General features: G+C 37.4%; 1 protein-coding gene across 4 annotated transcripts in view; it reads left to right on the top strand.

Moving 5' to 3' along the window:
* The window catches only part of TRAK2 (trafficking kinesin protein 2), a 68,253-nt gene that overhangs the window by 20,342 nt on the left and 22,891 nt on the right, over positions 1-25,020 (top strand). For 2 of the 4 annotated variants that reach the window (XM_059393204.1, XM_059393207.1), the window contains exons 2-4: positions 8,083-8,372; positions 16,634-16,828; positions 23,793-23,869. In XM_059393204.1, coding sequence (XP_059249187.1) covers positions 8,282-8,372; positions 16,634-16,828; positions 23,793-23,869 — 363 coding nt within the window. In that variant the 5' untranslated portion in view covers positions 8,083-8,281. Of the gene's footprint in view, positions 1-330; positions 419-8,082; positions 8,373-16,633; positions 16,829-23,792; positions 23,870-25,020 lie in introns of those variants that run through there. The other 2 variants (XM_059393205.1, XM_059393206.1) reach the window with 2 other exon arrangements.

Genomic DNA, 25,020 nt, shown 5'->3' with positions numbered 1-25,020 from the left:
GAAATGGTTTGGGCAGAGAATCATTGTTAACGTGGGATGCCTATTTAGTCAAAGATTCAGTTAAAGTGAGGAGTTCAAGAATTTAAAGACTAAGCATGGTGAATGCAAGGGTGGTTATGGAAATTTATCAAAAACCACAGATGGCACCGTGGTTCACCGTTTTCCCTAATCTGCAGGCGAAGCTCTGGTGTAGGTTCCTTTGCCGCCAAAGGTTCACTCCCTTCTGTTGGTAGAGATTGTGGCAGGGAAGGGTTCCCTTCCTCAGCAGATGTTTTTTGTAAACAAAACAGGGCAGTTTTTAAAAATGCTCAAAATACACAGTTAGGAGGAAACGCGGAACCCATAAGCCTAAATCTCACTCATGGTTTTGGACCTTTAAACTAATGGATTTAACAGCATTTTGGAATCCAACCTGTTTGTAAGTATAGTTGCCTCCATATATTTCATATTCTGAAACCCTTCTGATTTTTTTTTAAGATGTGTGTATGTACGTATGTATGTATTTAAGAGAGAGAGCAGGAAGGAGAGACAGGGAGAGAGAATCCGAAGCAGATACGGCACTGATCACAGAGGCCAGCCTGGGTCTGTTCTCATGCCCCTGAGATCATGACCCGAGCAGAAACCGAAAGTTGGATGCTTAACTGACTGTACCCTCCCGGTGCCCCAACCCTACTGATCTTTAAAAAAGATCACTAAAAAAGAGGGACAAAGTATCTGCAGGGCATAATTCCTATTTCCTAAGGGTGAACGTTACAACTGCTGGGAGACCAGCTGTGCTGAATAGCCGTGTCATATGTTAGGGCACGTTAGTGCAGCTACACTTGGTGTTGTGGTCCCTGCCTTTGTGAGCTCTGTTTCTCACTCCTCAGGTTGGATTTTGGTGGTGACACACACACACACACATACACCCTTTTTCCCCAACTTTCTTCTTCCTTTTCTTCTCCTCCTTCTTCCTCTTCTCCCTCTCCTTCCCCTCCCCCCTTCCTCCTCCTCCTCCTCGCCCTCCCCCTCCCCCTCCGCTCTTCCTCCTCCTCCTCCTCCTCTTTCTTTTTCTTCAAGATTTTATTTAGGGACACCTGCGTGGTTCAGTTGCTTAAGCATCTGCATTGGGCTCAGGTCATGATCCCAGGGTCCTGGGATTGAGTCCTGCATTGGGCTCCCTGCTCAGCGGAGAGTCTGCTTCTCCCTCTGCCTGCCATTCCCCCTACTTGTGTGCTTTCTTTCTGTCTCTCTGTGACAAATAAATAAAATCTTTTTAAAAAATCCTTATGTTTACTTTAATTCTAGGCCTTGTGCTTCTGTTAAGATGAAGTTTCTCTTATTGTTTTAGCCTTTTCTGTAAGGCTGTTTTGGCCATAGCATGCTATTTTAAGGAAGTAGTAAGATTCTTTTTAAGGCACAAGGCCTATATTTTGGCACACACTGTTGACCACTTTGTTCCCATGGCTAGGCTAAGCTAACTCATTAGACATGTTTTCTTCAGCAATATTTCTACCAATGACATGTTTTGGTTGTTCTTTTTAAGTCTTATTCTTATTTAAATAAGTCACTTGGCTGTCTTACTCTATTTTCTTCTACATGTGCATGACTTATAAAGGCTGGCTTCTTGTTAAAGAATGCATGCTTGGTTGATTGAAGAAAAGCAGTGAAGTTGTTCCTGAAAAGAGTGAATAAAGATCCAGCATAGAAAATAGTTGGTGCTCAAAGAAGTACTAAGAATATGTTGTACAAACTAGGAGGGGCGCGGAAAATGTGTCGGTTGTGTTTGTCAGAGTTTGCCAGCAGTTTCTACTACATTTAGGACTCTGGCTCTGCAAGCTTTCTGTTTTATTCATGCTTCAAGAGGTAGAAAGAAAAATGATTCATGGCACTAAACTAACATCACTTGTTACAAGGCAGGAAATAAATGGGATTTCTTATGTTAAGAGAAGATGCCATTAAGTGGTTTACATTGCTCCCAACTTTGTATGAGGCACAAAAACAGTAAAGATAATGAAATAGTTCTATTTGGTGGTGATAGAAATAATAACTAATATTTGCATAGCACTTACTGTAATGGAAGCATGTTGTTCTAAGAGCTTTTCACGTGTTAACTCATGTAATTCCCTCAGCGACCCTCTGAGGTAGGTGTTCCTGTGATTCTCCCATAACTCACGTAATCCCCGTAGCAACCAAGTAAGTAAACCTTGTTATTAGTCCCGTTTTACAGATGAAAAATGAGATTAAGTAATTTGCCCAGCCCTACAACTAGTAAGTGATGGAACTGGGACTCAGATATGGGCAGTCTAACTCCAGTGTCCATGTTCTTAACCACTATAGTAGGCTGACTAATGGCTGCCAAAGACTCCTAGATTCGAATCCCCTGGAACCTATGAGTATTACCTTATATGGCATAAGGATTTTGCAGAAGGGACTAAATTAAGGATTTTGAGATGGGGAGATTATCCTGGATTATCTAGTTGGACCTTAAGTGTAATCATAGATGTCCTTATATGAGGGAGGTAGACGGTGATTTGGCAGAAGGTTATATAGCAATGAAGGCGGAGAGATTTGAAGATACTGTGCTGCTACTGGCTTTGAAGGTGAAGGAAAGAGCTCTGAGCCGAGGAGTGCAGCCTCAGAAGAAACCAGGAAGTGCACTCTTCTCAGAGCCTTCAGAGGAAGCTCTGTCCTGCCAGTACCTTGTTTGGACCCATTAAAACCACTTCATCCTTTGATGTCCAGAATTGTAAGATAATGAATTGGTGTTGGTTTAAACCACTAAATTTGTGGTAGTGAGTTGCAGCAGCAACAGGGAACTAATACAACTACTGTGCTACGAATAAAGGTACTAGTTATGGTTAAAGCTTCTATTATAGTAGCTCTTCCCCCGAATCCTTGAAGGAATAAGCTTCAGTAATAATCTCCCTCAAATTCTTGCTTTATAAGGCACTTGTCACTTTATTGCTTTGTCCTTTCCTCTTTCAATACGAAGACTTTTCAATCTTTAGCCTACATCTATTACATAAACAGGGTAGCTATTCTGAGCTTAGAGTTGGCTGTTGAGCCAGAAATTTAAGAAATATTAGACAGAAGATGTTATCTGTTCTTCAGGCCTAAACAAAAGGGGGAAGCTGAAGGGAATAAGCATGTTAGTGTCTACTGTAATGTCAGGTACCAAACTAGGAATTTTTTTTTTTTTAGTTCTCATACTTGACTCTCCCTCTCAAGAGTAGTTAATTATCACTCCAACCTTTACAATGAAGAACCATTAATAATGTGGTCAGAGTCAGAAAACCAGTCAGTAAGATGAAAATTTAAGCTTGTCTAATGCCAAGGTGCATACATTGTTTTATACTCAGCATTGTTACTTCACACTAATCCTGCTGAGGAGCTCAGATCCAGACCAGGGCATATCCCAAGGGTTTACTGAGTTCTAAAGAGTCACTAGGAAGAGCATATCATTTGCAGATCATCCCTGATCTGGTGCACAGTTGTCTTGTAAGTCAGGTTCCTGGATTATCCTGGAGGTCCAGATTGTTTCTACGTGACTCTGAAGATGGACTAAGTTTTATATTCAACTTGGTTTTCTTTATTCTTGCCTTTAGAGTTAACACTAAACAGTTAATACTACCTCCAGAACTAATTAAAAAGCAATCCTCTAGAGTAAAGATCTAGAGTCCATAGTTTTTGTTTCTGTGTAATACATATAAATATTAAAAAAAGAAAAATATGAATGCTAATGTAAATATTAAAGATTAAGCCAGCTAATGGGTAAGTGGCCGGCAGGAAGAATGTCCCAAGGCTATCATTATATTTTCACAATGGTCTTTGGTTAGAATATGGTTAGTTCTGTTTAAAAACCACTTTGGACCCGTAGGGGAAGCACTTGGCTTCTGTTCTCTCCCTTTACATCCCCTTCCTCCTCCCTCTCTTCTTTCTTTGCCTTCTTCGCTCTACTTCTTTCTTCATAAGCAAATTTGTAACTTGGTGCTTTTTTAAAAATGCTTTCTTAGAAATTGAAACAACTTTAAATACAGTTATAGGTATAGAAAGTAGAATTTTGTTCTTTACTGAACTTCCTCAAGAGGTAGTGATCTAATTTTAAGTATCTAAAAGGGTGAATTCCGTGTTTAAAAGTTGACCTAGGAAATCACTGATTTAGACAGATGAATTATTTTGCTACTAGATCAGTTGGCCAACTTTTTCTATAAAAGGTCAGATAGGAAATATATTAGGCTTTGCCTAACTGCAAGTTCTCTGTTAACAATTACCAAGCTCACCCACTGTACCATGAAAACAATGGATGGTATTTCAACAAATGAGTCTGGCTGTGTTCTCATTTATGACACTGAAATTTGAATTTCATATAATTGTCACATATTAGGAAACATTTTAACTTGGGTTTTTTTCAACTATTTAAAAATATAAAACTATTCTTAGCTCACAGATTGTACAGAAATAGGTGACAGGCCAAATTCAGTGTTCAGGCAGTAGTTTACTGACCCTGCACTAGGCCTGTTATACACTAGCATATTTATTCTTATATTTGTGTCACCATTCTGTATTTCAGGATACACTGCTGGGCTTATCTATAAATCCGGGTCTCTGGAGTGTGATAATTTTAAAGATCATGTGTGACATAAAGACTTGGGTAGTAGATGGTTTTGGTTGCCTACTCAAGAATTATCCCCGCCCTCACTTCTTTGATGGCAGAACCCCAAGTTGAGATTTTATTCGAATACCTGGTGGTCATAAACTTCCGGGGAGGTTGTTTTCTTCCTCCTCCCAGTTCCTGGGTGTGGGGGTGGGCAGAGAAATCTCTATTGGTCTGATCCAATTTTAGTTCCATTCCCCTTGCAGTGGTTGATTTAAGAATGGCAATTTGGGAAATAAGGTACGTGGGGAAGACTTCAGTTGTATACACTAGACTGATTGTGGCTATGAAAATGAATTTTTGACAACTGGAGGTAAAGTACCTAAAAAAATACTTTTGAGTATCACTTCATTTTGCACTGGCTAGTGCAGATTGCTGTTTTGACAGCAATCCCGACAATTTTATGTTTTACTTAAAAAATAGAATTTTTAAAAGTTTTTATTTATATTCTAGTTAACATACGGTGTTGTATTAGTTTCAAGTATACAATATAGTGATTCAACACTTCCATCCAGCACCTGGTGTTTGTTACCAGTGCACTCCTTAATGCACATCACCTATTTCACACGTTACCCCCACCCCACTAACCTCTGGTAACCCTCAGTTTCTTCTCTGTATTTAAGAGTCTGTTTCTTGGTTTGCCTCTCTCTCCCTCTCTTTCTCTCTCTCTCTTTTCCCCATTGTTCATTTGTTTTGTTTCTTAAATTCCACATGTAAGTAAAATCATATGGTGTTTGTTTTTCTCTAAATGATGTATTTTGCTTAGCATAATGCTCTAGATTCATCCATGTCATTGCAAATGGCAAGATTTCAGTCTTTTTTACAGCTGAGTTATATTCCTCTGTGTGTGTGTGTGTGTGTGTGTGTGTGTGTGTGTGTGTGTGTGTGTACATACCACATCTTCTTTACCCATCCATCTGTCGATGGACACTTAGGCTGTTTTCATAATTTGGCTATTATGGATAATGCTACTATAAACATCAGGTTCGTGTATCCCTTTGAATTAGTATTTTTGTATTCTTTGGGTAAAGACCTGGAGTGCAATTGCTGGATCATAGGGTAGTTCTATTTTTAACTTATCAAGGAACCTCCATACTATTTTCTGCTATGAGTGACCACACCAGTCTGTATTCCCACCACCAGTGCACGAAGCTTCCTTTCTCTGTACATCCTTGCTAATACCGGGTGTTTCTTGTATTGTTGATTTTAGCCGTTTTGATAGGTATGAGGTGACATCTCATTATAATTTTGGTTTGCATTTCCCTGATGATGAGTGATATTGAGCATCTTTTCATGTGTCTATTGGCCATCTGTATGTCTTCTTGGAAAAATACCTATTTATGTCTTCTGCCCACTTTTTAATTGGATTATTTGTTTTTTGGGGTGTTGAGTTTCTTAAGTTCTTTATGTATTTTGGATACTAACCCTTTTACAGATATATCATTTGCAAACATCTTCTCCAATTCCTTATGTTGCCTTTAGTATAGAATTTAAAATTTTTTATTTATTAAAATTTTCTGAATTCAAATATAGAAAAATTAAATTTCTGTTATGTCAACATAAAATTACAAACTCCTTTTTGGGGAAGAACTGTTGTTTATTCCATTATGTCTTTTTTCCTTACAAAAATGTATTTTTCAAAAAAAAAAAAAAGGCAACCCTGTGTCAATAACCTCAGAAGTTTTTGAAATTTTACTGGTCCATGTAAACCTGAAAGTCGGTATTGGAAATCCTGGGCTGTACTCAGTAAACTCCATTCTTACCGTCTCACTTCCTTATTCCTTGCAGCTTAGCTTTGGGCCTAACTTCTTGGCTGAATTGGTTTCTAGGAGGTTAATATTGATTTTAGGGTCCTAGTACCCCCTTTTTAAAATAAATCTCTCCTTTGCCTTTTCTGTAGTATTTAATTCTCTTGCCCATTTCATCTCTGAAACTGTCTTCATAGTATTTACGGAGAGTGCTTTTCTCTTCTACCTCAGTGACCATATTTCAGTTGCTTTTAATGCCTTTATTTTGTTCCCTTCCATTTGGTGGGGGTGACTCTTGTAAAACACTGAATGTTTACAATGCCTATAAATAGTATGCATGGGAATGAGTTAGCCACAAATAGAAGCTGCAAGTTGCTAAGTAGAGACTATTTGGTAGAGACTGTCTTTTGATATAAAGCCAGACTTATAATTAGTATTAAACAGTTCTCCTAACTGGTAACAGTTTTTATCAAGTACACACACACATTTTATGCATTACATTTGTTTGTGTACCATTATTAAACCATTTCTTTGTGGATATTTTCTCTTCAGTCGTGTGTTTATGGTTTAAAAAAACACCATATGGGCATTCTTGTGCCTATATTTTGTCATACTTTGTGAGCATATTCATGTTATAAATTGTTAGTGGTAGAATTGTTGAATTATTGTGTATGCACACTTTTAAAGTTTGGTAGACATTGCCAAATAGCCTTTCAAAAAGTTTGTACCAGTTTGCACTTTTATCAACAGTATGAGTGCTGCTTCTCCATACCCTCCCCAACAATGAATGTAATAAAACTCAATGTTTGCTGATCGAATAGGTGAAAAGTAGTTTCTTTCCATTTTTATTTAGTCGTAGGTGAGGTTGAACATCTTTTATATCAGTGGTTTTCAACTGGGGGTGATTTTGCCTACCAGGGGACATTTTGCAATGTCTGAAGATGTTTCTGGTTTTACATCTGGGAGAGGGTCTGGGGAGAGAATTCTGCTGGCAGACTGCTGAACTTCTGCAATGCACTTGACCAAGCATTATCCCCAAATACTGGTAGTGCCAGAGTGGGGAAACTATACCATTCATTATCATCTCCTTTGTTGGTTTATTACCTGTAATTCTTGAGTTATTTTATTGGTTGCTTTAGGGTTTATAGTATACATCTTTAACTTTTCACGGTTTACCTTCAAGAGATATTTTACCATTTCGTGTGTACTGTAAAAGCCTTATAACAGTATATTTCCATTTTTCTCTTTCTGGCCTTTGTGCTGATATTGTATACATTTTACTTCTACATATGTTATAGACCCCATATTTTTTTATTATTATTATTATTATTTTACTTTAAACATTGATTACCTTTAAATTTTTAAACATTATATAATTTATTTATTAGATTGCACCTATACGTTCTGACATGTATATAACATAACATTCTCCACAACAATGAATCTACTCCTCATCCCCGAAACTTTTCTCCTGCCCCTTGGGACTCCCCTCCCCCAGCCCCAGGAAGCCACTGATCTGCTTTCTGTTACTGTAGATCGGTGTACATTTTTGCAATTTTATGTACATGGAATTAGACACTATGTATTTTCGTATTGTCTGACATCTTTCACCCAACATGATTATTTTGATATTTATCCATGTTGTAAGTATCACTAGGAAAACATTCTTAATGACACTTGATGTGTTCTTTGTTTTAGGTCATGACTCTCCAGGGTATGATAATCACATGAGAACACTCATTGCTGCAGATGTCATTTGACTCATCCAAAAAAAGCTGTTTTAAAGAAAATAGCAGTACGACCAGATCCATTTTGTTATTGAATGGCTTGATGGATTTCCTTTACTCTGATTCATACCAAAGCTGCCCTTGTCAACCAAAGCAAGAAAGGATCCTGCATGAATCAATCACAGAATGCCATTTTTACATCACCAACAGGTGAAGAAACCCTCATGAATAGCAATCACAGAGACTCAGAGAGTATCACTGGTGAGTCTGGTTTAATAAATTTTGAAGTGCAATTCCCAGCATGTAAGACCCACCAGGATGAAACCCTGGCCTCGCTTTCCAGCCTGATCTCCTGAGAGACTAACTGAATTAATCTTTCCTTCTCCCGGTCTCCGACTGAATTATCAAAATCAGCCTTACGTGTTGTGTGTTGTCTCTGTCAGATTGTCCTGCACCACGTGAGCCCTGGTCAGCAGGACCTCTTTGTCTTTCTTTTTTTTTTTTTTAAAGATTTTATTTATTTATTTGACAGAGAGAGATCACAAGTAGGCAGAGAGGCAGGCAGAGAGAGAGGAGGAAGCAGACTCCCTGCTGAGCAGAGAACCCGATGCGGGACTCGATCCCAGGACCCTGAGATCATGACCTGAGCCGAAGGCAGCAGCTTAACCCACTGAGCCACCCAGGCGCCCCCTCTTTGTCTTTCTATTTGTATCTTTGACAAGGCTTTTTCATACACCCTGCAAACACCGGACAACAGTTTGTGACACTTAAGAAGCTCCCAGGACACACAGGCTATTCAGACACAGCTATAGAGCCCTTATCTATAAGACGAAATCAAAAACACTCTGTACACCCAAAGTTTGTTTCTAAACTTTGGTTCTAAAATTCATTGCACAAAACCTGACCTGTGTAGCTATTTCTAGACTTCTTTTACTTAGTGCTAGTATTTGCTGAAAATGTATTAATGTATTTAAATATGGGGTGCTGCTACTAAACTAGTTGGAGTTGTTATAGATCCTACGGTACACACATAGCCTTACACACATTTTCTAAAACTCCGAAAAATTCTGAAATCCGTCCAAACCCAAAGTTTTTTCCATCTTTTATTCAGCTTTATTGTAATCTCTTTATTAAGATAAAATAAAAGGTGCCCATTTCAGGTGCACAGTTTGGTTTTGACAAATATATATGCTCATGTAACCACTAGTACAGTCAAGTTGTAGGACATTTTTATTGTCCCTCCAAAAGTTCCTTGTACCCAGAGCCCCCCCCCTCTCTCAACCACTGGCCCCTGGCAACCATTGATCTGCTCTCTGTCACTATAGATAAAATTTGCTTTTTCATACAGTTTCATACAAATTAATTTCAGAATTTCATACAAATTAATCTATGTCTTTTATGTCTGGCTTTCTTGTACAGCAAAATGTTTTTGAGATTTATGCACATGGCGGTATGTATCCGTAGCTCAGTCATTTTTATTGCTGAATTGCAAATCCTTACCTCTGCTATTGTAGCAGAAAAACAGCCACAGGCAAAATATAAAAGAACAAGTATGATTGTGATCCAGCAGAACTGGATTCACAAAATCAGGCAGAGGCAGCTGGCTAGAGCCTCCTGCTCTGCTGACCTCTGTCCTACAGCACTAGCACTTGGTAATGTCCGTGTTTTTGATTGAAGCCACTCTAGTAGGTATGCCCTGGTATCTCTTTGTGGGTTTAGTTTTCCCTGATTGGACTAATGATGTTGACCATCTATTCACATGCTTATTGGCCATTTCTAGATCTTATTTTCAGTTGTCTATTCAAATCATTTGCCCATTATAAAATTTTTCTTACCATTGAATTGTAAATGTCTTCATTATATTCTAGATGTAAATCCTTTGTTAGATAAATGGGTTGCATATATTTTCTCCCATACCAGCTTGCCTTTTCATCTTTGCTGTTGTTGTTATTTTAAAATAATTTCCACACCCAGTGTAGGGCTCCAGCTCACAACCCTGAGATCAAGAATCCTATGCTCTACCAACTGAGCCAGCCACGTTCTCCTGCCTTTTCATCTTCTTGATAATGCCTTTTGAAGAGCAAAAGTTTATATTTTGGTGGAGTCTAGTTTTCAGTTTTTGCTTTCATAATAGTTTGATTTTTGTGTGTGTGTTTCTAAAAAAATCTTCACTTACTTCAAGATCACAAAGATACTCTCCTTTGTTCTCTTTTATTTATTTTTTAATAAAGATTTTTTATTTATTTACTTGAAAGAGAAAGAGAGGACACACAGGGAGAGGGAGAAGCAGACTCCCTACTGAGGAGGGAGTCTGACAGACTCTGGGCTTGATCCCAGAACTCTTGGATTTTATTTATTTTTTTGAGAGAGATAGTGAGTTAGAGAGAGCATGAGCAGAGGGAGGGTCAGAGGGACTGGAGAGAAAATGGGAGCCGATGTGGGGCTGAATCCCAGGACCCTGATACCATGACCTGAACAGAAGGCAGATGCTCAACCTACTGAGCAACCCAGGCGCCCTGCTTTGTTTTCTTTTAGAAGTTTCCTATGTTTTGTTTTTACATTTAGGTGAATGGTCCATTTTATAGTTAATTTTGCACGTGGAATGAGGTTAGGGTCCAGATTTTTTTTCTCCATTGAATGTTTAGTTGTTTCTGCACCACTTATTGAAAACACTGTCTTTCACCCTATTGAATTACCTTAGTAATTTCATTGAAAAATCACTTGCATATGCATGTGTGGTTCTATTTCTGGACACTTCACTGCATTCCTTTAATCCCTAAGGCTATCTTTATATAAATACTACATTGTCTTGATTTCTGTAACTCTGTAGTAAATCTCAAAATCAGATAGTATAAATTGCCTTTGCTCTTTTTTTTTTTTCCCAAAAATTGTTTTGGCCATTCTAGGTTTTTCACATCTTTACATAAATTTTAGAATCAGCTTGTCAATTTCCAGTTGAATGGAATTACATAGACTCTAGAGAATTGACATCTTAAGACAATTTAGTCTTCCAGCCCGTGAACATGATACATTTCTCCATTTATTTAGGTCTTTTTAAATTTCTTTTAACAGTATTTTGTAATTTTTATTATATAGGTCTTACACATATTTAATTTTAAAAATTGTAATTATTTCTGCTACTGTATGGCATTTTTTTTTATTTAGTTTTATTCTACAGGTGTTTACTGCTGGTGTATAGAAACGAAATTGATTATATGTTGACCTTGTATTCTGGAACTCTACTTAGTTTTATTTTTTTATTAAAAAAAATTTTTTTTTAGAGAGCGAGAACACACCAGCAGAGGGGGCAGGTGCATGAAAGGGGCAGAGGGAAAGAGAGAGAGAATCTTAAGAAAGCTCCATGCTTTGCACAGAGCCCAGTGTGGGGCTCGATCTTATGACCCTGAGGTCAAGACCTGAGCTGAAATCAAGAGTCAGATGCTTAACTGACTGAGCCATCTGGGTGGCCCTTAGTTTTATTAACTTTCTTATAGATGCCTTAGAATTCCATCTGTAAACCACAATGTTGTCTACAAATGGAGACAGTTTTACTTCTTTCCATTCTGGATGTGTTTTATTTCTTTTTCTTGCCTTCTTGAATAAGACAGGATCTCAGTATATTTTTTAATAAAAGTGATGAGAATATACATCCTTGCCATATTTCTGATATTAGAGAAAAGTTACAGTCTTGCCATTAATTTCCTTTAGAATGGCCTTTTTCAAATTGGAGAATTGTTTTTCTTTTCCTAGTTGGATAAGAGATTTTTGTCATGAATGGGTGTTGAATTTTGTCAAATGCCTGTTTTCCATTACTGAGATGGTTTTTCTTTCTTAGTCTGTCAATGTGGTGAATTCTGTTGATTTTCAGTTTTTTCTACTTTTGAATTTTTAAACCAACCTTGTGGGGGAAAACCGACACTTACCATGATGTATTATCCTTCTGACAGATTGTGGATTTGATTTATTAATGTTTTGTGTATATGTGCATGTGACCCATTCAAGAAAAGTATTAATTTGTACATTTTTTTCCTTGCAATGTCTTTGTTTGATTTTGGTATTACAGTAATGCAGGCCTCATAAAATGAGTTGTAAAATATTCCCGCCTCTATTTTTGAAAAAACTTTGTATAGAATTAGTATGATAGCATTTTTCATCCTTTTACTTTTAACTTACCTGAATATTTAAAGGACATCTCCTGTAGAGAGCTTATGGTTAGATCATTTTATTTTTAACTCAGTTTGACTATCTCTAATTTATAATTGGGGTGTTTAGACGTTTTACATTTATATAATTATCAGTCTGGTTGAGTCAGTAGACTCTGAACTATCATTTCTTTTCTCTTTGTTCCATTTAATGGTTCTTTGTTTTTCCCTCATTCCTTCATTCTTTTGAACTGAGTTTTGGAGTTTTGTTTGGCTTGGTTTGGTTTGGTTTAGGATTCCATTTTAATTCCACTATTGACTGAGTAGGTACACCTCTCATTTTTCTAAGTGGTTGCACTGTGTTTGCAGTTTGCATTTTTAACTTACTACATTGCATCCTCAGATAACATTATACTAGTTCATACAGTGACATCCTTGCAACAGTATTCTGTTTCCCTCATCATCCTATGTGTTATTGTTGCCCTGTCTCTTACATCTACATGTTATACACATAATTAATTGTTATTATTTTTACTTTAGTCACTTATAGATTAAATAACAAGAATAAAGATTTTATATAGTTACATACAGATTTGCCAGTTTTGTGGGGTTTTATTTCTTTTTATAGATCAAACTTTCCATTTTGTGTCATTTTTGCCTGAGGAAGCAACATTTCTTGTAACAGAGGTTAGCGGGCAATGAATAGTTGCGCTTTTATGCTTGTCTGAAAAAAGTCTTTATTTCACCTTTTATGTGAGGTGTTTTCACTGGTACAGAATTCGGAGTTCACTTTTTATGCGCTTTAAGACATAAAAAGTGTTTGCTTATTCTTTTCTTTGTTCCCTCGAATGTAATGTTTCCTTTTTTCTTTCTCTCTGCTTTTAAGATTTTCTGTTTGGATTTTCTTTGTGTTATTCTGCTTAGAGTCGAGCTTCTTTGAATGATGGATTTATAGTTTTAATTAAATTTACAAGATTTCAGCCATTATTTCTTCCAATATTCTTTCTGCTCTGCCTCTCTCCTTGTCTGTGACTCCAGTTGCGTGTATGTTAGACAGTTTGATACTATATGAAAAAAATCACTAATGATTTGTTTTTTCCCCAGTTGTTTGTTTTTCTTTATGCTTCATTTTAGATAGTTCCCATTGCTATGCCTTTGAGTCTACTACTTTTTTTTTTCTTCTGGGGAATATCTAATCTGTTAATGTTACCCAGTGAATTTTTCAATTTAGATATTATACTCTATTTCTACTTGGGTTTTATAAAGATTGATACAGCTCCTGTTTCTCTTTTCATCAAGTTTATGTTTTCCTTTTAAATCTTGGAGCATATTAATAATCACTGTTTTTAAATTGTTGTTTACTAATTTTATCATCTTTGTTGTTATTGGGCCTGTTTCTGTTGACTCATTTTCCAACTGGTAATGGATTACAATTTGCTTATTCTTTGCATATCTAATAATCTTTTATCAAATGCTTAATATTTTGAATGTTACATCATTAGAAGCTTAGATTTTGTTGCCTTCCTTGGAAAACTTAAAGTTCGTTCTGATGGGTCCTGAAGTTACTTGCTAATAAGGTCCATCCTTTTGAGGCTTGTTTTTAATCTTTGTTATGTGGGTCTCTAGATCACACTTTAGATCATATTGTAATGTGCTTTATTCTAGCATTAATTTAATCCGACTAAGAATAGGCCCGGCCTTTCTAAGATCTTTATTGATTATCCCAGATGTTCATAAGGTGTTTCTCCAATGACTAGATGAAATTCAGACCTCTTTTAGCATTGTATAGGAGAGTGACATAATTGGATATAAAGATACGGAGGAAAATTTTAGTGTTTTGAAGCTCTTCCAGAGAAACGAAAGGAGTCCTTGAATCTAAAGGGACACAATATGGCTAAAATTAAGTGAGCATATGGAGGGGACATTTGGAAGATAAAATGTTAGCAAGGGGGTTGTTAAGTTTGGATAATTAGGAGAGTAGTAAGTAGTACGTTATCAGAAATACAGAAGCAAATGGAGTGAGTCAAGGATATCTAATCTGCTAAACCTTGATCGTATATGCATTTTTAAAAATTTTATTTATTTATTTATTTGACAGACAGAAATCACAGGTAGGCAGAGAGAGAGGAAAGGAAGCAGGCTCCCCACTGAGCAGAGAGGACGTGGGGCTCAATCCCAAGACCCTGGGATAATGACCTGAGTGGAAGGCAGAGGCTTTAACCCACTGAGCCACCCAGGCCACCTTGTATATGCATTTTTTTTTTTTAAGAATTTTTTTTTTTTTAAATTTATTTGACAGACAGAGATCACAAGTAGGCAGAGAGGCAGGCAGAGAGAGAGGAAGGAAAGCAGTCTCCTCTGCTGAGCAGGGAGCCCAATGCGGGGCTCGATCCCAGGATCCTGGGATCATGACCTGAGTCGAAAGCAGAGGCTTTAACCCACTGAGCCACCCAGGCGTCCCTGTATATGCATTTTTAAAAGTACCTTTTGGAAGAAGGGAATTGGTAACCTTGAATTTTCACAGAATCTCATTAATGCATATTAAAAGACAGTTTCTAATTTAGATGGTTAACAATTTTGTTAAACATGTTGTGGGTTGAAGAGGAGGTGACAGGGAAGGAAATTGCAGCAAAGATTTTTAAATGTCATTCACACTAAACATTTGCTAAGCAATTAAAATGAAAGAGCTGTCATCTAAAATAAAATAAAATAAAAGATAGTTTATAGAGAATAAAAGCTCTTTTAATGAATGTTGAATTTTGTTCTTCATTTCCTGAATTGCCCACAAGCCTGTTTATAGCTCAGCATGTATTTATAGTCAACTTCTTTTCTTTCAAGTATTACACTGACAATCTGTATGTGATAAATTTATGGCAGGAAAAATTTGGATGATTGCATGGAATTGGTAGTAATAAAATTTAGTTTTATTTTTAGGGCTTTTAAAAAGATCTCCAAAGAAAAAAAAGATCTGCTAAGGGTTGAGAGCTTCTTTAGAATAGTATTTAAGATTTTAAATGTACCTTATCTCTGTGATTCTGTGCCTTATCTTTGTGATTATGAAGTCACTGCTTGTCCTGGGTAAAGAGTGGTATGTGACATTGTCAGCTTACTCATGTTTGATTTATGGAAGTGTCATTGTTAAGGTCAAGCAGTAGAAATGTACTCTTTTAAGATATGTTCCTTAAAATGAACTTCGTTGTTCTTTGACAGAGTTAGAATATGTTTCTTTATACCACCCACAAAGGAAATAGCAGATCTCTTTATAAAGTGTGAGAGTTGATATGACATCCTGTATTTTCTCTATTTTAAGCATGTTAAAAGGGATACATTTACTTTTTTCTGTAAACTGCTAAATTTGGTAAGTGTTAAAGGAGGGGCAGTATTTGGAACAGGAAGCCAGGGGCAAGCACATAAAGTCAGAGAAGCCAAGTGTGTTCAGAGATTATACGCAGGAGGTAGCTAGAGGTACACACAGTGTGGGCGAGAGAGTACCATGTGAAGGGTATTCAGGACTTCAAATGTACCACATCTTTCAAGTAAAAATGGTACAGTACTTATTCCAGTACTAGTGCTGGAACACTGCTGAAACGTTAGCATTACTGATTAACATTTAACCAATAAATGTTAATTTTTTAAAATATCTAGCTACTGTAAGAGTATACTGAAATGTAATTTTTCCAAATTTTGAAGACTCTTCCACAGCATTCAAATTTTGTTATTAAAGAATATGTCATTTTATTCCTTTCAAACTATTTTCTGCTCATTGTTTTGTATTGCCTTTACCCCCCACCCCACCAAGCATGTGTGTTATTTGAGATCAGCTCTCTTTTAAGACACATTAAATAGACTGATAAGGAGGAAATAAGAAATTTGTTCAAATTCATTTTAGTTTTTAAAAACATAGCTGTAGGGGCACCTGGGTGGCTCAGTGGGTTAAAGCCTTTGCCTTTGGATCAGGTCATGATCCCAGGGTCCTGGGATCGAGCCCCACATCGGGCTCTCCACTCAGCAGGGAGCCTGCTTCCTCCTGCCTCTCTGACTACTTGTGACATCTCTCTCTCTCTGTCAAATAAATAAAAAATATCTTTAAAAAATTTTTAAGATAAAGAAAAACATAGCTATAGTCACCAAGCAATATATTTTTAAATAAAGTATAATTAAAATTCATGGTATTATTTTTTATTATAGAAGTTTTCATATTAAAGAAACCTAGAGAAAGACCAACTGTAGACCAACACATATTAATAAAAATCACTGGAGAAATTATCCTGGCTAGTGTTTCTTTGGTTATCCTACTTTTGCAAACTAATTTCACTGTTTTCTCTGTAGCCTGGTAAGTTGGAATATTTTGGCTTCATTTACATGGACTCTCCTCTTTAGATGTCTGCTCCAATGAGGATCTCCCTGAAGTTGAGCTGGTGAGTCTGCTGGAAGAACAGCTACCGCAGTATAAGCTAAGAGTAGACTCTCTCTTTCTGTACGAAAATCAAGACTGGGCTCAGTCTCCACGCCGGCAGCAGCATGGGCCTGATGCTCTCTCTCCAGTCCTTGCTGAAGAGACTTTCCATTATATGAGTGAGTATTTTTTTTTTTACCCTTTTAGAGTTTGCCCATTGAGATCAAGATCATAAGCATCTCAGTGTTGACTTTTAAAACATTTGGCATCCGTAGACCTTGTTCACTGTGTACCTTCTTTAACTCAAACTGATTTCACAGCACAAAGACATGATTCTGTGTTATGTCTGAATGCTAGAGTTTGTCATTCTTGTGACTCTGAGTGTCTGGGGTTGGAAGCAATAATCAGATGTTTCCTGATATTTCACTTGATACTTTTATTTGATACTTTTCTCAGGCTGAATAGAGAAAGGAACCTAAAAATAAAAAAAGGTAGTTGAAATTTTATTTGAAAATTTTAATGTCCCTTTATATCTCAAAACATTTATTATCCCAGTAGTTTGTTATCCGGAGCCATCAGCTATCTTACTTTGTATTTCCTGTTTAACACTGTCACAGGAACGAGGTCAGTCACTAAGAAGCGTGGTTTTTGAATACTTAAGTAGCTTTAATAATTGAAGTAATGGAGACCTTTTTGCTTTTGACCTCATTCCAAACATCTGCTTCAGGATGAGCTGACTTTTTTTAATTCATTCACTATAAAAATGTTTTGTCCATAGTAGCTACTAGGACATATAATAAAAGTCTCTAAGTTCAACATTAGTATGTTGGTAAAATTCTTCTCATTTGGGATAGATATGACATTGCATCAGTTCCTAAACCTTTTCCCAGTGAGTGCTTCAGTGTCTTTCATGATTGTTGTGAAATACGAATTTTCACAGTAGTCATTAACTTGCTTTTAATAGTAGTTTTCCTAGAACTAGGTTATTTACTGTTCAGGGGGAAAAAAAATTGTAAACATTGTTTAAACTTGAATTAGAATATCAAGAAGCTCAAATAAAACTATTTCTTCCTCAGTAATTCTTATAAGTAGCTGAATATTAAAGCTCTTAAGGTTTTCTTAACTTTCAAGCTTGAGAAGTTGCTTGCTTGAGATTTTCTGAGAAATGCTTGTTTTTTATTTCCATTTCTCTTTGTTCCATGCCTTTTTAGATTTATGAGAAGAAAATTCAAACAAATTTCTTCAGAATAAGTTTCGTTTCTGTCATTATTTTGATAAAGTGGCACAGAAAGTGCCCCTTAGTTTACTTTTTCTTTGTCATAAATGCCATTAGCGGATGGAACTGTAGCCAGAAAGCTGTCTTATCATAATTTCATGGAGTTACTTTTAGGAAGAATTTTAAATAAAAATAAACTTCTTTGGAAAATAAATTATAATCAAATCCTAAAATACTTGGATTTCCAGGACTTTATACAAAGTAAATCATGATGTTCAAGGGAGCAATTGAAAACTTGAGATTAATAGGCTGTTACAGACCCATACTTCCAGGGTCCAGAAAACTATCCTCATCCTTTAGTCTAAAGATACTATTTTCATTTCAACAATTTGAAAATTGAACTATGTATGATATACATAAGATTCTGAAGCAAATAAACTAGGATTGTAATTAGCCCGCTAATTCTTTATCTCTGTACTGTACCCCAATTTCACTGTTAATTTTAAAGATATCAATTCTTTGGGTTACCAGTTCACTCCAATATAAATACACTTCATTTTGAATTTGCATCTTATGAATGTAAAAGATAAGTGGTTTTCTTTATTTAGCAAAGTGATCAATGTTTTAAAAAGCCAAGCTACAAAACATTCTCTGACCCTTTTCAGCAGTTTTCTGTCCCTTTGAGATGCCAAGATCTGTGGTTGTGAATAATCATTATGCACCCTCATAGGCTGTCCTGGGGTTTAGCTCTCTGGTACTACTTCAGCCTCTTCTTAGCCCTACTTCCCTCACATACCAGGAGGTACTCCTGCTCCATAAAATGCGTTTTAACAGCTAATAAAAAGAGGTGGCACAGGCAGAGGCACTTTCTTTTGTAACACAGAGAAGTGGAAAGAGCTGTGAGAAGAAAAATAAGTTTAGGAGGCAGCATGGGCCGGGGTTTGGGTTGGGAGCCCACCTCGGATGGCGGCAAGGATACCGGGTGTTCTCTGGAGCCCTCCCCAAGTCAGAAAGAGATTGTTTACTTTTAAAATAGAACACTTGAGAGCAGTGGGTGGGTCCATAAAAATAATTCCGTCCTAGTCCCTGCCATGTATAATTTTTAAGGTACTCAGAGAATATTTTACATACAGAACAAGTCATTTCAGGATTTCCTTAATTTTATTAAGAGAGAGACCCAGAGTGAGCTATGAGGGTGAGCAGTGCAGTCAGAGCACATCATTACAGGAAGTGCCATTTGTTCATGGAAAGGCTGAAAATAGAAAGAAGCCCGATCTGCCTTTCAGGGTATTTTTTATTTGAAAAAAGGGGATACCTGTACCACTTTCTAATGCATGAGAAAAAAGGGTTGGGGGGAAATGATTAGTCTTACAAGTTTTATTTTTTATTTATTTTTTTTTTAAAGACTTTATTTACTTGACAGAGAGAGACACAGCGAGAGAGGGGACACAGGCAGAGGGAGTGGAAGAGGGAGAAGCAGGTTTCCTGTGGAGCAGGGAGCCCGATCCCAGGAGTCCGACCGGGATCATGACCTGAGCCGAAGGCGGCAGACATTTAACAACTGAGCTACTCAGGCGCCCTGTAGTCTTGTAAGTTTTAGTTAAGAGCTTGCCATCACTTGGGGACTTGTTAGAAATACAAAATCTTGGGCCTCTACCCTAGATCTGCAGAATCAGGAATTCTGGAAGTGGAGAATAGCATAGTCTGTGTTTTAACAAGTCTTCCTAAGAGTCCTCCTGTTTTAACAAGTCCTAACATCTGAGAACTACCAGCACAAAGCATTGTCATCCAAAGCTATATATGGCCATTTCATAGTGATTTTCATTGGAGAATTTAAGGAATTAGGAAGGGAGCACAATTTTGTAGCGAAATACAGTTGTAGAAATAATTACTTCTGGTTATGCTTTTCCTCAAGGTTTGCTCCCCAAAATTATTAATCTATACTGGCAGGAAAAGAAATATAACTGATAATGTTCAGGAAGCAGTAGCTGTAAGTCAGATCATGGAGGTTAACATATTTATATTTCCTCTCAGCCAATTCCACAAAATAATTAAGTCGTATGCCCCAAGACATCTACTGAGTAGTATCTGTGGGAGTATTGAGAAAATTGTCTCACTCATATCATTGTATGTAGGGCTTAATTCTCCCCTGGAACCCTGTTGAGAAAGGCATTCCCAGATGGTGTAAATCACCAGACACTTTCTCTCTGTTCTCCGTGCTTTTGAAGGCCGTTTGTTGCCTTGCAGAAGCATTCTCCATATTACAGCAGCAAGAGCGGCATCTTCGGGGTTGAAACCGGAAGTCCTGTCTGTAGTTACCAGCAGCTCTTGCGGCTTTGACTATGCCATGTGGGCCGTTTCATTTTTGGTTTTTGTTGCTTTGTTTTTGATTTTTTGCTGCAAGAGGGTTAGAGAGATTAGAAATCTTCTTAAATTTCAGTAATTGTAAAAACTCTAGACCTTGAAAAGAGACACATGAGAGACCTATCAAGCACCATCTCATGACAGAGAGATCAAAATGGATTAACATGGGCCCTTCCTATCCTGAAAAATATGTGAGGTTGAGTGGTCAATGGGAAATTATGAAGACTTAAAACTTTAAGTGAGGATTGATAAAGAACTTATGTATATCTTCCCCTCCCCCCCATATTTTTTCAGGAACATCAGGTTCTCCAAATCTTACACCAAAAATGTTGAACATTAATCAACTGCCTTTGAAAACCAACTTGCAAAATTGTTCTGTAAAAATGTTTATCATCTCCCCTAATATATAAAAATTTTTTAAGAATTAGGAGTTTCCTGTCTGTAAACCAGGAAGGTTGCTAATTTCTACCCTATGTAACATTTTTATTTTAAGAGCTGAGAACTGATGGGCACTTAGGATTTGATAGAATTGATTATAATAAAATCAGTCTGCTTGGCTCTCCGTTTTTGGTTACAGAGTCACAGAGCAGAATCAGTGTCTCACTTTGGCAGCATTTAATTACAATGCCTAAATGCCAAGAGAACACTTAAGAGATTTGCCCTGAGTACTTTTGGAATCTTCCAAGCAACGCATCTACCAAGAGGACTGTGTTAAGGAAGAGAAGACGGAACGGATGGGCCTGCCAGGAGGAACTCATTGCATTTCTCTGTGCTTCGCGACTGACTGACGTTAACTGAGCTGCTCTGTGCAATTGAGGTGGCCCAGCTTTGGGGCTGAGTAGCACAGATAGACACTATTCCACAGACAACAAAAATTGGAGAATTCTGGTTGCCTTATCTAACTTTTTTGCCGTAATAAATATTTAAGCATTTGAAAATTCATTTTTGTTTTTGAAACCTCTGAACAAGAGCTGCTATTTTTTTTTTTTAAATATTTTATTTATTTATTTGAGAGAGAGAGAGACAGTGAGAGAGAGCATGAGCGAGGAGAAGGTCAGAGGGAGAAGCAGACTCCCCATGCAGCTGGGAGCCCGATGCGGGACTCGATCCCAGGACTCCGGGATCATGACCTGAGCCGAAGGCAGTCGTCCAACCAACTGAGCCACCCAGGCGTCCCAAGAGCTGCTATTTTTTGATTGCAAAGATAACATTTATTCTTCATGGAAAATTTAGCAAAAGATTAAAAAAAAAAAGAGATCAACCATAATCTATACCCAGAGATAACCACTATGATATTTTAACGTGTATCCTTCTAGCCTCTCTTCTATATCCATATGTATACAAGAGATGCTCACAATTTTAAAACAAAATTGGGATCGGTGTTGTTTTGTAACCTGCATTCATAGATGGATCCTGGTTATTCCATCAGGTAAAGGCCTTCTGGTCCTGGCGGAACTGTGACAGGAACAGCAGCATGGTGCAAAAAGCCCATTACTGAGAATGAGCAGAGCCAGGTTTTTTTTTATGACCCTGTGAGATGGAAGTTGTTACCTCATTATTCTCACTATTATTCATTTCTCTTCATTAAAACACCTTTTAATCTAAACATCTCTTTTCTGTATTACTGTGTCCTTTATTTTCTCTTCCCCTTTCTTCATGTGTGACTTACAGCTCACCAGCTCTTTATTACAGCCTTAATTTACTTCCAAATAAATTTACCATTTTACCTTCAACTGTGGTCAGTCTTGTCATATCAACTACATCATACATTGTTCCGGTTTAGTTTTATAAAAATTGTTTAGTTTTATAAAAACTGTTTTTAACTGAGTCTCTAGGATTCCTGGTTCTTGCTTCGAGTGTTAACTTCTGAATTGGGAGTTTTCATTGCTAGCTCCCTGTCAGAACCCCTGGGTGTCTCTCACTTCCTGCATGTGCCCTGGGGCTCCTGCAAATCAATTAAATTAGAATCTAGAGATGAGTCCCACCACCCTAGGTTACATTTAACTTTGCAACCATTGGCTGGTTTTCTGTAATTAATTTAGAACATAGATATGATTTGATGTTTTTGTCTCATCTTACTGAGGCCAGAAATAATGGAGACCTCACACTGTAGGTAAATTGTGAAGATTCCTTTGGCCCAAAAGCCTGTTTCTCTTACTCCTGTGGTTAAAATTGTGGAGCCAGTTTTTCCTACGTATAAATATAGATGCTCTGGGGGTAAAAATGTTTCTACCCAGATCTTTTTAGTTTCCATCTCCTATTACTATTAATCCAGCACTTTGTTTTACTTTTAGCTAGGAATAAGATGTCATTAATAATTAAGTTCTAGGTAAGTCCCAGATTCATTTTAAGGAGTTTTGGTAGAAAGGAAAATAAAAAGCTTAAATAAAAGTAATACATATCCTGGGACGCCCGGGTGGCTCAGTCAGTTAAGCGTCTGCCTTTGGCTCGGGTCCTGGGATTGAGCCACACATCGGGCTCCATGCTCAGTGGGGATACTGCTTCCCCCTATCCTGCTCCCCCTGCTTGTGTTCCTTCTCTTGCTGTATTTCTCTCTGTCAAATAAATAAATAAAATCTTAAAAAAAAAAAAAATCCCTCTTTTAGTATGCATCATTAACTTAAAAGGGTATCGCTTATTGTGACTGTGGAAATCATTGGGGTCATGCTAGTCATTCTCTTTGGAGCTATACTATTCAATGCATTGACAGTTCCTGAATGTAATGCAGAAATCCTGGACTTAAATTATGCAAATAATAATATAATATACAGTTTATCTTAAAGATTTATTTATTTATATGACAGACAGAGATCACAAGTAGGCAGAGAGGCAGGCAGAGAGAGAGAGGTGGTGGGGAAGCAGGCTCCCCGCTGAGCAGAGAGCCTAATGTGGGGCTGGATCTCAGGAACCTGAGAACATGACCTGAGCCAAAGGCAGAGGCTTTAACCCACTGAGCTACCCAGGCGCCCCTGTAGTTTATCATATAGTAGAGACCAACATATGGTGGCAATTTTCATAAAGAGTTTTTAATTAAGCTAAAAAAGATTATGCTTCATAACGGAACTACAAAAAGGCCTACAAGTCCATTCCTTGTTTATTGATATTAGCTCACATAATAGGTGATCACAGATATTCAACATACAACAGAATTCTAATTAAATATATTTGTAATTACACAACCCCTCACTAACTTACCCCTTGGGAACTTTAGGCCATGACACAATCGGTGATTTAATCCATTCTTCAGGCCCACACTCTCTAGTGTGAGTGGACCAAAGTTCTTACTGGAGGAGGAGGAGATAGTAAGGAAGAGGCTGCCTTATGATAATTTGAGAACTTCATTAATTCATTGTATGATATACATTTTGCTTGTAATTATTGGTCTATTTCCTGAGTGTCTAATACATAAACATTTCTTTTCTTCCTTCACATATATTTTTATTTCCCCTGAATGACATTTTGTAAAAGCCTGGGTTTGTTGTTGTTATCTTTCAACTCTTGCAAATATTTAAAACTTTCTTATATTTCCAAATACTATAAACATTTGTTTTTAACTGTCTTAGTTCTAGGCACAGACAGAGTGGAGCAGATGACCAAAACTTACAATGATATCGACATGGTCACACACCTCCTGGCAGAGGTAAGAATAGATCTTCTCTTTCTCTGGCACTAAAACTGAACAATCATTTAAAATCTGTCAAGTTTGCGGGTCAAATGAAAAACAGTCATGTCTTTGCGCTGGGTTATTTTGTTTAAGGCTGTTATAAGTGGATGGACATTCCAACTGGTATTCCAAAGTAGAATGGCTCCTGGAGTTTATTGTTAGGAAGTTGCAGAGGGTTTAATTTTTGTTGTTGTTATCATGGTGCTGGCTTCCCTATCCCTATCTTAAAAAGGGGGAAGTTTTGTTTTGTTTTGTTTTGTTTTGTTTAATAAATCCTTGCTATTACCCTGCAGTAGAGGTGCCCATTCAGGGATAATCTCCATTGCAAATCAGTACCAGCAGTTCTCAGCATCTTCCCTTTTTAAAAAATTTATTATTATTATTATTTTTTTATTTAAAAGATTTTACTTATTTGACAGAGAGAGAGAGAGAAAGCGCCCAAGTTGGCAGAGAGGCAGGCAAGGAGGGTGGGGAGCAGGCCCCCCGCTGAGCAGAGAGCCTGGTGCAGAGACTCCATCCCAGGACCCTGGGATCATGACCTAAGCCAAAGGCAGATGCTTAACCAACTGAGGCACCCAGGTGCCCCAGCATCTTCCCTTTTTTACTTTCAGTTCAGACTATTATTTGAGCTCAGTTTGTCCATGACATTTTTGATATGTACCATGTTTCTCTTCCAGCTGGCATCCTTGGAGGTGTCTCAGTATACATCACCTTCAGTTGATCTTACAGAAACTTTCTCTTTGAAGTACCCCTTTCCCCTCTCCCTGCAGCCGCCTAGAATGATGTTGTGTATGCCACTTAGCCTATGCTGGCAATGAGATCAGTGGGCCTTGAAAGCTTGGAGATCATTCATCCACCTGTTTTCATATGTTTTAGAGCAAAAGGATAGAAGCTGAATTTTATTTACAGTGATTAGTGCAAGTGGAACCCATGCCCGTACATAAGGCAGCTAGATGTGTATTGACAGTTTCCATCGCAGAGTACAGTCCTCACCACCACCACGTAGGTGGGATTCCCACGCGCTTGCTGTGTATCATGTCTACGTAGGAGTAACGCTTGCTGTGTATCATGTCTACGTAGGAGTAACGCTTGCTGTGTATCATGTCTACGTAGGAGTAACGCTTGCT

This window comes from Mustela nigripes, chromosome 3 (assembly GCF_022355385.1).
Source record: "Mustela nigripes isolate SB6536 chromosome 3, MUSNIG.SB6536, whole genome shotgun sequence".
NCBI lineage: Eukaryota > Metazoa > Chordata > Mammalia > Carnivora > Mustelidae > Mustela > Mustela nigripes.
This window is presented reverse-complemented; position numbering and strand designations above follow the sequence as displayed.